At 38.8% G+C, this 16,484-nt stretch overlaps 2 protein-coding genes across 7 annotated transcripts in view; both read right to left on the bottom strand.

The window, feature by feature from the left end:
- Nucleotides 1-396: 396 nt before the first annotated feature.
- On the bottom strand, nucleotides 397-13,482 carry oclna (occludin a). 2 transcript variants are annotated; one of them, XM_088320340.1, is made up of 9 exons: nucleotides 13,364-13,482; nucleotides 11,848-11,924; nucleotides 10,607-11,255; nucleotides 7,013-7,180; nucleotides 4,995-5,131; nucleotides 2,816-2,977; nucleotides 2,584-2,755; nucleotides 922-963; nucleotides 397-810 (listed from the first exon to the last, which is right to left on the bottom strand). In XM_088320340.1, exons 2-9 carry the CDS (start codon nucleotides 11,895-11,897, stop codon nucleotides 712-714), a joined length of 1,479 nt encoding a protein of 492 aa, XP_088176466.1. In that variant the 5' UTR covers nucleotides 11,898-11,924; nucleotides 13,364-13,482; the 3' UTR covers nucleotides 397-711. The 2 variants fall into 2 exon arrangements, with proteins under 2 accessions (XP_088176466.1, XP_088176468.1); XM_088320342.1 differs by having other exon boundaries at nucleotides 11,848-11,927; nucleotides 13,364-13,473.
- A 1,917-nt stretch (nucleotides 13,483-15,399) lies between these two features.
- The window catches only part of marveld2a (MARVEL domain containing 2a), a 32,179-nt gene continuing 31,094 nt past the window's right edge, over nucleotides 15,400-16,484 (bottom strand). For all 5 annotated transcript variants that reach the window (XM_088320339.1, XM_088320337.1, XM_088320335.1 and 2 more), the window contains one exon: nucleotides 15,400-16,000. In XM_088320339.1, the coding sequence (XP_088176465.1) occupies nucleotides 15,881-16,000 (120 nt within the window). In that variant the 3' untranslated portion in view covers nucleotides 15,400-15,880. The remainder of the gene's footprint in view (nucleotides 16,001-16,484) is intronic.

Here is a 16,484-nt window from a genome sequence, read left to right as displayed (position 1 = left end):
AGGCTTTTGATTGGCGGCCGAGTATGCAAATTGCCAAACAAACCGAAACTCCGAACGAAGATTTCGAAATCGGAATAAAGCAACCGTTTGATTTGAAAAAAAATCTTTCTTTTTTTTTTTCTGGAAAAAGTTGTCGGCCACCCGGCAGAGACGTTTTATACGCCCGACGTAAAAGATGCACGCCCCGGGCGTCTGGGCAGACGTTATTTCAGACACTGACATCTCCTAGGTTACAAAAAGAGCTGCGCACTAAAGGGTGTGGTAGTCCAAGAACGGCAACACGATTGGCCGATAGCTACAAGAATGAAATAGTCAAAACAACAAACAACAATAGTCAAAATAATGAACTGGCATCCTGTGAAATCTCCTTTCCAAGTGTCCAATATTAAAACTGGGTATCAATACTACTTTGCATTTTATTTTGTTCAAAAATATAATACACACCACAGTAAAAATAGTCGCGCATTTAAAAACCTTCCACCTGATGAACTGAACCTGAAGTTATATACAAAAAATACATCCATGTAAAATATGTAAAAACAATGCACATAAACAGAGTTGCAAAAATACAAATAAAAATACTATATCATGCAAAAGTTGATCGTAGGAAAAATTCTATCTTGTTTGGGATTTTGGATAAAAGAGTTCGTAGCTAAATTGGGCAGCGAGTTTCAGCGCGCAGGGGGCGGGGGGGCTGATCTGGGGTCAAATTCAGGCTCTGCGGTCGTAGTCGCTGACCACCTTCTTGATGTGGTTGAGTTTGGCCTTTAGGTATTTGCTCCGTCTTTTCTTGGCGCGGTAGTCTGACGTCTAAAAACAAGACAAATGTCAAAATGTGATAAGGACTGCTTAGCTTGGTTGCATTCAAATTTGTACAAAGTTCGAGAATATTTGTTGGACCAATTGATTAAACGTACTGACCTTTTTCATGTCCTTGATTCTGTTGTATTCATCAAGGGCATCCTGGTAGAAAACACAATATTACTTCATAGGTTTAAAGTTTAGTAGACACTCAAAATAAGGAGAGAAATCAGTTAGTAATGAACCTGCAAGGAGAACATGACTTTTTTTTTCTTAAAAAGAAAAACCCTAGAATGTAAATATTTAAATAAAGTACTGACAAGTATTATTTTTTTAAGAAAAAGTGCTGAAAATATGAATACAGTGCAAAAGCTAGTGAAAAGTGTGAAAAATGTACTGACATAGAAAAAAATAGTACGAAAAAGAACTAAAAGGCATGAAAAAGTGCTGAAAAGTATATAGAAGTACTGAAAAGTGGTTAAAAAATACATGTATCTCAAAAGTTAAATTAAAAACTGAAATAATACCCCCCAAAAAAGACCAAAAATTAACAAAAATTGACTAAAATACGAGCAAAAAAACGACAGAAAAATGACAAAAAAGACCAAACAATGAGAAAAAAAATACAAAAAAACAGACCCGAAAACTGAAATGAACTGAAACGACCCAAAAAGTAACCGATTTGCATATGTGTGTTATCTTCCATGCCATTTATTTCATTGTGTGTCCAAATCAAATGTCGCCTATTATCACTTAATCAACAAATTGGAGAACTTTAATTTGAAAAGCATCAACAGGAACTCCAACTGGTCACAGGACATGCCTTCGGTGACTGACATGAACAGCATTTAGAATAGACGCACGAATGCCTCCTTCCTGTATTTCTTTACACTCCTCTTCCTCGACGGGAGCCCAGTGAGGGCGGCCTGTTTGGCTTTCGCCCACCCGGGCCATGGGGACAAAGAGGGCAGAAACCAAGAGCGGGCCTCTTGGCGAGGAAGCCTTACGCATTCCAATAACGAGGCCTGGATAGCCTTCCCTGCCCCCAACATCTTGTTTTGTCTGACCCAAAAGTAACGCAACAAAGGACAACACTACAAACCATCTTGGTGCTGGGCATTCATCTTTTATTTTGACACACAATGAAATACTTCCTGATCATTTAAATGAGATGATTATTTTAAAACCAGGTTTATTGGTCATTCATTTTTTCCTGTTACAGGATTTCTTCCCCCTCCTCCTCGCTAACACCGCGAGATCTTGTGTTAACAAGGTTCTTTGTCCTTTCTTTCGATTGAATTTTCCTTGTCAAGTAAATAAATCATACTTTGTTAGAATCAAACCACATGGATTATTTATTTGAGTGTCTATATTATCTTTTTTGGGGGGACTAATCGATCATTATTCATATCAATGAACTGCAAAATCAATCATTTAAAGCTAGAAATACCATCTGTTGTGAGAATTGCTTCCTTCCTGATACTAGAGACTCAGTCACACTATTTTGGGAACTCGTTTGTGAGGGAAATGGTGAGCACCACCTGCTGGCACATCTGTTCTAATAAAACTTCAAAGAAATTGATCGTCTCAGTGCTTGTTTTGCCAGTCTCACAAGCAGGATGTAAACAAACACGTGGAAGTAATGTAAAGGCATTTTTCTTGAAACAATAACCGAACTAACCCTAACTGGGCATTTTTAAACAACATTGCCAACTTCCTCTTACAATTAAGGTGCGACTTTATCACTTTTTCCAAGATTGAAATGTGGTTAACGCTACTAACCAGATACTGCGGACTTCCCTCCGGCAGTCCGTCAAGTTCCCGGTCCACGTCGCTGAGTTTCTTATTAACGCCGTCCAGCTCGGCTTGGAGGTCTTTGTACTCGAGGTGGTTGCGATCGAACTCGCGCTTATACTCGTTTCGCTCCTGCTCGTTGGCGATGGGCGGGAACTCGCTGGGGAAGGTAACCGAGGTTGAGAACCAGAGTAGTTACGGTCGCGAATCGGCGCCTTACCTGTAGAAGTCAGCATCGTCGTCGTCCAGTTCGTCTCCCGAGGAGGCGTAGTCGGCATCGGGGTCCGCACGCCGTCTGTGGGGTTTGCCGGTCGAACTGGGAACGTCCGAGTTAGCGGGGTAAGGACCGCCGTTACGGAGAGGAAGTTCCTCATCGACCGGCCTGAGATTTAAAAAAAACACACACACTGATTCAGAATATACATTACAACCAGGGTTGGGGAGTAACAAAATACATGTAACAGCATTATGTAATTACGACACCCCAAAATTGTAATTGTATTCCGTTTCGGTTACAGAAAAAAATAAGTAATCAAATTACAGGTACAAACCAAGATTACTTTGCAGGATTCAGATTTTATGTAAAATTATATTTACATATATAAATGATTTCTTGTTCAATGTAGCATTACTTTTGTTGAATTGGCGCAAGCCTGCAGTTTTGTGAGGGCTGCACAGTTGCGCGCTTGTGATGCGTTCAAGGAAAATTAGTAAATAAGATTGTCCTTTTTTGGGGATTTTGCTGTAAAATGGTGTTCAAAATCACTATACGATCACTGTATTGTTATATTGTGAGAATGTTTTACTTAGCCAAGTGAATCCGAATATCCCCACTTTGAACAAATAAAATTTGAACTTTTATCAATTCTCTTTCTTTTTGATTTTTTGTTTTTCTTCCTTTTTAACGCTTTCTTCTTGTTTTTCTTATACTGTCATCTCTTTTTTCCTTCATTTCTTTTTTTCTTTTATTTATTTTATTCTTCCTATTTTTCTCTTTAATCCCCCGTTTTTAAAATCTTTCTTTGCAAACGGGCTGGGAAAAAAATAAGAAAAATGGTGTGTTTTGGTCATAGTTTGTGTTCTTCCTTGTGCTTTTTAGCACTTGTTTACAGTTGCACTACACAATCCAGCGACATCTAGTTGTCAAATAATACACACTGTCCCTTTAACATAAGTGCAGCCTGTGGAAATTATGGACTCCTTCATTCCTGATTGATTTTCATATTAATCCTTCATATTGTTTTTTATTTTTTTTATTTTGAGATCTTATTTTGTATAGCAAAAGAAAAATAAATACATTTGAGAGAAGTGGAATGTTTTCAACCAGAGCTTTTCTTTGGGAAAATCCGATTATCCTTAACTCCAACAAGACCCGAGCGTACCCCAAGAATTTAAGACCCGTTTTAAGGGTTTAGTACTTGATTCAATGCCTTGTAAGAGAAACTGTCGTCCTCTTGTGGCCATTTTATAATCAAACATGGAAACCAAGGTTACTACTGTAGTGAATTTAGATAAGTAGGAATGTGCAAGTAATAAGTACAAAAGTCAGGATATATATATATATATATATATATATATATATATATATATATATTTATATATATATATATAAATATCGTGACTTGCAACAGCTATCAATACAGGTATCAGGAACTAGAATAATGCTTGGGTTGATACCTGCCAATCAAGATTTCTCTGTGTTCTTTGCAAAATGTATCTTTTATTATATTCTTATTATTTTTATTTTGTTCTTTTTTACTATCGGTTATTTTTGGGAGAGGTAACACATTTTACATACATAATAATATTGAAATGTATTTTTTGGTACCAAGTACTTGGATATAAGGTTTGAAATATTGTGGTCAAGTCAAGTCAGTTTTTATTTGTATAGCCCTAAATCACGAAGAGTCTCAAAGGGCTTCACAGATCATTACACTATATTACACAGACTATTTTTCAGAATATTATCATACATTCCCCTGCTCTGGAGCCGACGAAAAGAGTAGGTTATTCATATGCTATAGAGGAGAAGTGAGTTTTAAGCTTAGATTTAAACATTTCCACTGAGATTGCAGATCGGATCTCAGGTAACAAACCTCTTTCCTGTTTTTAGACTTTATTTTGAAATTCAAACAGACACCGATACACCCAAAAAAACCCAATTGGCAGAAACTTTTAGCGTTTGTTATTTTTTTCTCTTAAGCAAATAAGAAAGAAAACCGATACTTTTGCTTTTTTTAAAAAATATGTGTGTGATTTTTGTAATACCGCGGTATTGGTCTGGAAAAAGGAGGTATCAGACTTCCCTAAAACAGACGCACGTTTTGTGCGACAATCCTTTTTTGAGATTCAACATCGGGATAATATCTTAATCCTACATTGCGGCGTCCATTACTGACGGTGTGGTGTAGCCGTAGCGTGGTTTGCTGTAGTCTCCACCGTAGCCGTCGTCGTCCAGGCCGCTTCGAGAGCTGCGCAACTTTTCAGGAAAGTCTGACATGGGAAGCTCTTCCCTCGGCACGGAAACGTTGTTCACCTGGGGGAAAAAAAGGCCGCCATTAAAACTGATGTGAAAAAAACAATTGCCACGTTACCACTTTTGTCCTATATATTCTATGCTGACCCACTAGTGCAGAGGTTGGCAACCCGAAATGTTGAAAGAGCCATATTAGACCAAATAACCCCAACAACATGTTCGAAACCGCAAACAATTAAAAGCTTATATAAGCCTCATAAGATAAAGGTAAGACACACCACAGGAAAATGTTGTCGCTACGACCCATGTAGAGAACCTAACCAACCAACCAAACAACCATTATCTGCAACACTTAGCCTCAGTAGGGTCGCGGGGATGCTGGAGCCCATCCCAGTAATTTTCGGGCAGCGGGCAAGGGACACCCTGGATTAGTTGCCAGCCAGTTGCAGGGCACACAGAGACAGGTATCCCACTCGCTCATTCACACCTAGGGACAATTCAAACCGGCCAATTAACGTGACATGCATGTTTTTGGAATGTGGGAGGAAACTGGAGTGCCCGGAGAAAACCCACGCAAGCACGGGGAGAACATGCAAACCCAGCTCAGGAGGATTCGATGCCATGACCTCTGAACCGTGCTAAAAACTCATTCGCCGTGCCGCCCCATTTTATATATCTATAGTCATTGGAAAACATTACAAATGTTTGTGTCATGTATGTCCCCTTACAGAAACTATATCATTTTCCATTATCTAACATTTTCAAAAAAACACTAGGGAGCCATTAGGGAGCGCCAATAAGCAGTATTCAGCTCCAGGGCCACTTGTTGCCAACCCCCGCACTAAAAACGTGTTATTGGGAAAATAAATTAAGGAGAAAAATTCAACGTCTTATTATCCCTTTTTGGCGGTGGCCAACAACCAATCTTGCCTCTGCTTCTGAAAACAGGGAAACTGTGATTGGCTACATGTCAGATAATGATTATTTTCATGAATGGCAAGTAGCAAAATGGCTACTCCCTGAGATGGAAACGCGTACATAAATTTGAATAAAATGTAACATACACATCTTATTCTTGATAGGAAATCTTTTTTAGTTGACTTCCATTTTAAACATATATATATATATATATATATATATATATATATATATACAGTATATATATCATGATAGTTAATGTATTTTTGCTTATTTTTCAAATCCATATGGTTATTTAAGTTTTGGGTTTTTTTACCAACAGGATGCACTAAATAATTCACAATGTCCCTTTCAAAAAATACATACCTGGAAACAAACCCAACCCAAATCTTTTCATAAAAATATCTTGTCACATCATTTTAATAACCATATTTTCTGGACGATAAGGTGCAGCTAAAAACCTCAAATTGGCCAGAAATTCAAAAGTGCGCCTTATCCTCAAAGACTACTTTGTATGTTTGTAAAAGGCAGAACAGTTACTGTGTGTTGTATCTTTTAATCGGAGGGATACATTTTCAATTGTAGCCACCGTATTTTCCATTATATAAAAGGTGAACCAGATTATAAGGCGCACCTCAGTTTTTGGGCCGATACTGGTTTTTATGTGAGGTTCGTAGACCAGAAAATACCTTACTTGAATGCTCTCCGGAATAAATTCTTGGAGCTACATTTTTGCGGTATGCACGCGAGCTTGAGTGGAATGACTAGCGTGCGCGGACGCGTCACCTTGGCTCGTGCAATCTACTAGAAAACACAGTTGAGCGAGCACGTATTCAACTCCCGAGCCGAGAATGCCACATTACGAGAGTGAAACTGTCAGCGTCACCGCGGCGACACACCTTGAAACCGACACCAGGCTGCATCCCTCTCCACCCCCCCTGAGCTGGTTCAGCTACCCGACTGGTCTGACCGCTTCCCGTTTAGCTTCACGTTTAGCTTCCTTAGCACTCAAAGGCGGCTCACCCAGGCCTCCACGTCTTGTGGCGGCTCGGCCTCCTCCAGAATCTTGACGCGCTTCCACAGGATGTTGCTCTTTCCGAACTCGCTGATCTTCTTGCGGGTTTTCACCGCAAACACCAACATGATTATAAGAGAGGCCGTCACCAGGAAGCCGAACACAATCGCGATGGCCTGCGAGGAGAAATGAAAGCGTCAACCGGATATAGAATTAAAAAACATGACAAACGTTTCATAAATCCCGTTTTTTGGGGACAGTTTCCCAAATCTAAACTTTATTATCACCCGCAAGCAAAGCTAGGGTGGTGATAATGTCTTTTTTGGAATGTGAGAAAATAGAATTGTTTTTCTGTGTTACCGTCCACCCAAGAAACAGGCAAAGGAGTTCAGATACGACCCCCATCTTTCAAAGGCAGTCAGGTAGGTTACCCTAGCTGTGGATAATGCCCTAAAAAAAGCAGACTTTGCACTTTTGGTTTTGTTGAATCTGCATTTTCCCCAAAAAGGCATTCCACTCTGCTAAGGCCAGAACAACATTAAAAATCAACAACATATAAACAGGCATTCACTCAAATGTGAAAACTGCTGAAAAAACATGACATGGCATTTTAAGGCTTGTAAGAAAAAAATGGTAAATGGTCTACATTTATATAGCGCTTTTCGAGTCAATGAAGACAACTCAGTCGCTTTTCCAGAAAGACATTACACTCTTCCAGGACAGAAAAAGTTTCACAAGCAATCGGCTGGATCACTCAAGAGTTGAGAATGCCCAAAATACGATTCATCACTTTAGGTTACCCGAGACGCAAAAACTGCCCAAAAAAAGGGGACTCTGTATTTTGGGTTTTGCTGACTCGGAAGCTTTTGCAGAAAGACATTCTACTCTCTCATGCCAAAACAGGTTTGGCTAGGATGACCTTTTACGATCCATCAGGTAGGTCACTCTAGAGGTAATTGACCCTGCTGGCGATGCTTTAATGGTGCACAGACCGGTCTAATGTCTGACATATTCTCATGGCCCAATTCATTAATAGAGCATGTGATAATAACAAAAACAATAATAATCAGCCTAAATCCCTTGTGTAATCACTAGACCACTAGATGAAGATGATCTTGATATTACCACACTATTTTCAGACACATTACCATCCTGAAAGATAAAAATAAGTGCAAAAAAGAACGACGAGGGAAACAAGTCTTTGGGGTATCTGATGATGAATCAGACTTTCAAGGATATTGAAATAAAGAATCGTAAATTTTATCTCGTTATTTTGTTCATGGTCAATAGAGGTTTTAATTATGGCCCCACGAATTCAACAACGGGGTATTGCGAGAACAAATAGTAAAGCCTTTTCCCATGTCATCTACATCCCCAGTGGTCAATTGCGGGGTGGCTCTAGAGCCGCAGGTTTGCCAATACAAGTGGCTTTTTCGATATTTTTCAGAAATGTTTTAAAATGGAAAAAGATGGAGGGAAATACACATTTATATTTTGTGTTTTCTTCAAAAAGTATTACCGTACATATTGAATTATTTTATCTATTCATTTAGTTTTTCTTTTAATTTAAAAACAAAGTTTTTATGAGGCTTGTAATTTTTGCAGCTTCAGACATATTTTATGGTCAATTACAGCTCTTTCAAAATTTTGGTTTAGCGACCCTTAGTCTAGTGGTTAAAAATTCAGTCCTCTGTTCGATTCCCGTTGCATCTAATGTGGTCAGCGATATTTATCGACTGATCAATCATTGCTCAAATGTCGTAACATACCACCATAAAACCTTACGTTGTACACAAGTAAATACGGTATAGGCAAAAATGAAGGTAACTTTTTTTTCTTTCTGTGCAGCTCGGTACCAATTAACACACCACCCATTACCAGTTCACGGCCCAGTGGTTGCGGACCACTAGTCATTATGACAATCTTGGGTCCATTTGACAATCAGGGGAAAACAAATGGATATAAGAAAATTAATAATGTTGTTCACTCATTCTATCATTTTTCAAACAGCGAATCGGTCCATGGGGGTGCTGGAACCCATCTCAGCCAATCACAGGTCACACATAGACACAACCATCCATACTTAGGGACAAATCTGGAGTCCCCAATTAACCTGCCATGCACCCCATGCAAGCACTAGAACAGGGGACAGGAACCTTTTTGACCCAAAGATCCATAAATGTTTTCAAATCAAAGTATAAACAGAGGGTTTTTTGGTAAAAACGTCACAAAATATTGCAAATGAGGATACTGGTGTACGGCAGTGTGTGCATAGCTTCCCCCAACCCTACCGCTCACACAATCAAATAGCTCCGTGTGCTTGGCTGACGTTTGGGTGTTTACGGTTTGTTCTGTGGGTTTTCATCATAAAGCTTCTCAACAGTGAACATGCATTGATTAATGAGCTTCCATATAAAGGATTCCTTAGTGAAGTATAGCCAAAACAGGGTCTTGTGACACCTCGACTGTAAACTGTAGTTGGGACTGTGCCCTTCATATATTGGACCAAACTAATTACAAGAGTTACGTCGGCTATGTTCACTGTTATGACACTTTATGATAAAAACCCACAGAAAAACTCTATATACCAAGAAACGCCAGCCAAACACAAAGAGCAGCGAAGCTATCCAACACTGCACGCTTCCCTCTCCATCACACCGCGCTGAGGGAAATACATCCATAAACCTCTTGGTTGCAATGGCACTTGTGATAGCAGTTGTGATGAGATATTTCAAAATGCATTCTTTACACCGATACTAATACAAAATTCTTGAGAACTCATTGATACCAATACCAGATTCTGATAACACATACCTCTACTATTAGTATTTGCAAGGACAATATGGACATTTTTTAAGAAATGTCTTTGATCCCAACAGAATTGTTTTCCTTAAATTGTATCCTTTTAATGACAATTCAGTATTCCTTTAAGTTTTGTTGAATAGCCACCAGAAATCAGCTGATACAGGTATCCATACCATAGGTACCAATACCTCAAAAAAGGCTGATATACTCTAGGCTCACATACTGATAACTGGTATCAGTACTAATCCATCCATACTAATTAGGGACTGGTCTCAGTGTTTCCTGTATAATTTTGTGAGACCCTTTTTGGGTGGGCAGGCTAGGAGGTCAGAGGGTATTTTGCCCCGGAAGAAAACTGCACATTTTAAATTCTAACAAATCAATCTGAGGTATTTTTAGAGCCAAATCAAGAAGCTAGGTCTATGATAAATGTGTGCCCTAGTAAAGTATTGAATCATAAAAACACTTTTTGAAAAAGGCAATGACACATCAAACAAGTCACATTCACAGGGGGGCAAGTGACCAAGAAAAATTCCTTCTGACTGACATAGCACAAATACACACCATGGCATTCGCAATCATTTATATAATGAGAAATTGAAAGGTTTTTTTATTAACTTCACCATTCTATATACTCAAGAATATTATTATATTTTTAACAATGCAAGCTTATGACACTTTAACGGGGCCAATTAAACGATAGCAGCCCGCCAGAATCTCCCTATGTTTGGGAAACACTGTCGTCTTGATCTTAAATTTAGTCTTGGTTTTTAACAAAGGACAAAATGATAACCCACCTCCTGCGGCTCGACCACGCAGTAGTGGTACAGGTACTGGTTGACGAGGACCCCCGACATCTGCGGTTGCTGGTACTGAGCACACAGGCCGGCGATCTGGCTCCCGTAGGCGGAGCCCGAAGATTGCGCCATAGGGTTGACGGCCACCAGGTAGACGATTGTGGCGATCAGCATCAGCAAGGCCAAGATGGCGCAGATCACGATGACGGCTAGATAGAACTTCCTGCTTTCTGAGATATTGGCGTGGGAAACGATGATGATGAAGATGGCCAATGCGACAATGAAGGTGATGGCCGCCATGGCGATGATGAAGCCTTTCGCCGACCGGGGGTCGTTGTAGTTGCCGCCCAGTCCGCCGTAGCCGTAGTTGTTGCCTGGCCCGTAAGCTCCGCCCCCGAAGGTGCCACCTCCACCGCCCAGGTAGCTCCCCGGGTAGCTCCCCGGGTAACCCCCGATTCCGCCAAAGCCCGACATCGCTCCCTGCGAATCCCACGCCAGGGTGGAGGCCACACAGGCAAAAATGGCCACACACAGTACGATAACCAGAATGGCCATAATCTTCAGGACACCCGGAGGCGACGTCCAGCGGTAGAAGTGCTGGAACTCGTCGTCTGGGTAGTAGGAGTACGCCGGCTGGGCAGGAGCGGTGCTGCCGAGGGTAGGGCGAAAAAAACGTGAGAAAAAGCGTGAAAAAGATACTCCTTCCATGCGTCGGTCCTATTTCACAAATCTTAGAGAACTCCTTCAGTGTTTGTACTGCGCAATAGGGCGCACCAAAAAATGTCGTATATGTTGGAAGGAAATTCTTAAAATTCGCAAAATGATTTATTAGTAAAATATTTCTCTTTTAAATGAGCACAATTGTTTTAAGGAACCTTTTTTTCTCATTTTTATTAGAGAATATAGATTCAATATCTTCCAAAAAGAAAATGTATACCAAAAATGAGCAAAATATTCTGCCAATGGGATAGGGTATTTTATTTTGTAGGGTATCCTGTGATTTGAAGCGCTTTCACACTAAACAAAAGCAACTAACACGATTATATCTCATACTTTTATACTTATAAAGATACACGTTATTTTATGTGAGACAATTTTCAAAATGATGTATACAGCAAAAAATACATTTTTCCCCAATGGCAATATTAAGTGTATATCTCTTTCTAGTTTTAAGATATCATGTTACCCACATAGCAAAAAAAAATATGAAAGTTTTCATGAGCAAAGTGGTTTGAACTTACTAGCCATCCGACTCGTAGGGCGGCGGACTCCCATTGGGCCTGCTGGACATCGTTGCAGCTCTTTCGCTTGTTTTTGACTGCTTCAGATTTGGGGCACAATAAGGTCAAGAGTTTAGATTATATCACATTCGATTCCAACAGTGCAAACTGGAAAATGAAAGCTAAACACAGAATGACTCTTCTAAAACGTTCCTGAAGAACAATTGTTCTCAGGTGTTTTCATAGGATATTGATATTGGAACAATGTCAGCCAAAAACAATTTTAGATAGAATGAGATTACTGTACATTCGAAATCTCCGATTTTGGTTCTCATTTACCAGCCTTCCTTCTTAACATGAATTGATTTTCATGAACATTAAGAGTCAATGTTACTGAAAAAAGAAAAAAAATCAAATGATATTTTTTTGACTCATTTAAACCGTGCAAAGTTTTAGAATTAAATAATAAAATGTTAGTGTTCGAAATAGGAACCAAAACCTAAGAGTCATGCGGAGTGCGGTGAAGGGGGGCATTTGAGAGTGAGCCTCACCAATCATCATGGAAATATAAATTTGAAATATATTCCATTGTTATATTATTTAGGATTAATGTTATTTATCATTTATTTTCACACCGTTTGGATTTTTCTCTTTGAAATCACTGTTTTTTCACATTTTACGATGTATGTCATTATTACATTTAGTATGTAATGTATTACTGTGCTGAGGTGCAGGGTAAGGCACCCAATTCTCTTGCCTCTTGGCAGAGGGAGATAGGGAGACCAGGGATTGGAATTTGGTGCACACCTCAGTTTCACACAAAATAATCAGTGATAGTATTAGCAAGCTTAGAGGAAGTTGTGCTATCCAGTACTTTTTGCATGGGCTTTTTTAACATACCTATCTATTGCCTATCTTTTCATGCTTTTATCCCAAAGGAGCAGCACGTAGACTTTATTTATAGGCTAAAGTAAGACAATAGAACTTTTTTTTCTCTATGCTACTGTTTATATATTTCTTTCTTGCTTGGTCAATCACATGATGGATAAGATGTAAGTTTATTTATTTGTAAATCCAACTGTGTCTTACTGTCCCTTAGGCCTTTATCTCATAAAGATCATTTCGTATTGACCCCACATTGATACTGGCAATACCTTAGTCTGTAACATAGTTTTGTTTTTTACATTTAGAAAAGGAAAAATGCATCGCGACACCCCTATAGTTTGTTTTCCCCACCCCTATAGTTTTGCAGTTTCCACAACAGAAACCAACTGGTCACGGCATGTTGTGACAAAAATCATTTCAAAAACCAGAACAAAGAAATTGGTTGGAAATAATGGCTAAACTCGAATAGTCTTCGTCGACAACAACTTTGCCTCTCAATAGTGTTAGCTGCATATTTACTTTGCACGCAGAAAACAACAGTTTAAAGCTAGTTTCTGTAAAACCACAGCACAAAAAGCATCAGAACAGTCTCAAACGCTTTATTCCAAAAATAGGAACAATAAAAAGTGATACGAAAGGTGGACGGACTCACCTGAGCCTTTGCTCGACGTTTTCCTCAGAGTGAAAAATAAAAGAAAAATCCACAATGCAGCAGGAACCACACCTTGACCAGGTGTTGCAGCATAGCCACGCCCACTCGCATGTATCAATTTACGTCACGTAAAATGCTGAGTTCAGTGGAAAACGGAAACGCTGAAACTGGAAGTACTGTACTGTAATTATCTGATAAGAAGTTTTCCTTCCGCGAAGTATTTAAATAGTAGTCTATTATGTCTTATTTTCATTTTCCCTCTTTTAACACGAATTAACTCAAAGTGTTTAATGAAAAAAAAGCATTAACAAAACATCCGGTTAAAGATTATTCGGATTATTATTATGTTTTATTTTTAATCGGATTGATTGTGCTTCGTTCTTTTGAAAAGGGGATAGATAGATAGATAGATAGATAGATAGATACTTAATTCATCCCCGTAGCATACCTGTCAACCTGTACGCTTTTGCTGTACAAAGTACGTTTATTATGCATTTTAAGACGTGTACGACGTACAAGAAAATCTGTACGGGAAAACGCAAATTTGTCAATTATGGGTACCATCCGGTAAAAACAGACTATCACGAAACAGCAAATCAATCAAGTTAAACGAGTTTGCCGCGGTAGCCTCTATCTCGGTATCGTTTTTTTCATTGCAAACGAAGTGAGTGGTTTGATGCTACTGTGCGCTTGCGTTTGCTGTCTGGGGATTTCCCATCATGCATCATTCAGAAAAAAAATATGTTGTAAGATTATTTTGTATTTTGTTAGGGAAAATACAACAGTTTGTTCAGGCATTTAGCCTTGGAGGTTGACAGGTATACCGTAGGGAAATTCACACTTCCAGCAGTATCCTTGTGTTGAAAAATAAAATAAAAGATATAGAATACAAAAATACCTAATATAACGTGTTAAAGCACAAGGAAACAACTAAATATTTGCGCACAAACACCTGTGCAATACGATGATAAATTGCATAATTGTGCGTTCGCAGAGAGTAGGCTAAGGCAGAAGGTTTTAAGAGCCCATCCCAGGGGTTGGCACCCAGAAATGTTAAAAGGGCCATTTTGGACCTTTAAAAAGCAACATATGTTTGAAATTGCACAAAAATAAAATCTTTATACAAAGCCTTATACAGAAGGCAACACATGCTGCATATTTACTATATTTATCTATATTCATTGGAGAGCGTCATGATTTTCCTCCTACTGCAACCATATCATTTTCCATTATCAAACATTTTAGGAATGGCGCCAGGGAGCCACCAGGGAGTGCCAAAGAGCAGCATGCGGCTCCAGAGCTACCTGTTGCTGAGCCAAAGCCCAATTCATTATGATTTTTTTTGCAAGAAAGACAAATTTAATATGAAATCAAAAAACTACAAACCCACCTGCCCCACCGCCTCCTATAACATCTAATACCTAAAGAAATTCTTGATATTTAAATTCTCTTTATCATATTTACCAGAAGTACTCATGGTATACAGTATATAATTTTAAAGTAATAAAAACTAGGGACCTTTTTAAGGTCATCAACCAAATTATTCCATTTGAAATATAGAAATTGGTAGAGAAAATAAGACTTGCATTCTTTTTTCTTTTCATTAATTTTGATGAAATGTTTGGATGTTTTTTTATCAAACCTTGACAAATAAATGAAATAAACCATTCAAATAAAGAGATCAGTTTAGCAAAATTGAGAAAGTCCCCACAAATAAACATAATGAAATAGCGGTACGAAAATTGCAGACGTCAATAAAAAGGGGATTTTACATTATTGCTAGTGGTTGTTTTTGGAATATTCCAGTCAGTTGCAGTACACAGCATACCATAATAAAAATATTTCAGGCAAACGGTTTTATTAACAGATATATTACGATTCGAAATCAAACTTGACTATAGCTATTCTTGCCCCGTTTTAGCATCTATAACTGAAAAGAAACTGCCATGTGACACTTTGTATGTAAAAAAATCGTTTTGTTGTTAAAATTGTGTAGGTGCTGTCACAACAGTGGCTAAATAAATAAAATAAAAAAATCATTTTAGTGAGGTTTATTTAATGTAAGGACTCCATACATCATATATTTGTAAAAAAAAAAAAAAAAAAAAAAGGAAAAACAGTAGCGTCGTATCCAGCAGAGCAAACATGAAATCATCACATTGACAGCAAGTTAAGAAAAGGAACTTTTATGCTATGTATTTTTTCCGATGACGTTAAGAGGTTTAATCCCTATAATTCCGCACATTTAAATCATTTGAGCATCACGTTATCGTGTAAACTAGAGCCACCATCATTTAGCATGTTTTGAACACATTGACCAGACACGTGTTTAAGTGATTTCAGCCCTCAGTCAGCATGTTCACACAGCATAGCAAACATAAGGGAAGGCAAATAGCGAAACCCTAGCACTTCAAGGTGAATCGACTGAGGGATTAGCTTGTAAAATGTGTGAAATGGTCGAACAAAACGTAAAAGCGGCAGGGGCACTCCAAAAAAGTTGGGAATTTCAGTTTCCTTCTAATCGTAGCCGTCGTTCCACTCCATGACTTTGTCGTACTCCTGGATCTTCTGCTTTATGTGCGACAACTTGTTCTTTAGGTAGTCGCAGCGCTCCTTCTTCTCCAGGAACGTCGGGTCCTGCGAGGTTCACATTTAGCGTAAACACATCATGGATTACAGTAATCCCTCGCCGTATCACCGTTTCGCTACTTCGTGGATTGTCATCGAGTATTGAGTTTTGTGTTCTGATTGGCTAAAGAGTTGCCCTGCCTCTTTTCTGCCAGAGCGTCAATAATGTTGCGGTCTAAGTTGTACAAGTACATAAAACAAATTGACGGCCCAATATTCGATGTGCAAATCAATGTTCAATTCAGAGTTTCTTTAAAAGCCAGCATGTCAACAAAACCCTCTGGTTCGACAAAAGGAACTAAAGACAAAAGAAGATGATTTCTATCACTGACAAATATGGACTCCTTGACATGGGGTCGAGTACGTGTGGCTCTTTTCATGAGTACATCTAGCCCCGATCAAATTCAGAGTGTAATACATTGTTTTTACCACTATCAGCAGTAGCGCTGTAGCACTTCTCTACCTTTAAGGGTGGTAGAAAAAAAAGTCATTA

Source organism: Urocampus carinirostris, chromosome 16 (assembly GCF_059441175.1).
Source record: "Urocampus carinirostris isolate Australia breed hairy pipefish chromosome 16, RoL_Ucar_1.0, whole genome shotgun sequence".
Taxonomy (NCBI): Eukaryota; Metazoa; Chordata; class Actinopteri; order Syngnathiformes; family Syngnathidae; genus Urocampus; species Urocampus carinirostris.
Note: the sequence above shows the minus strand (reverse complement) of the source record. Positions and strands in the feature narration are given on the sequence as shown.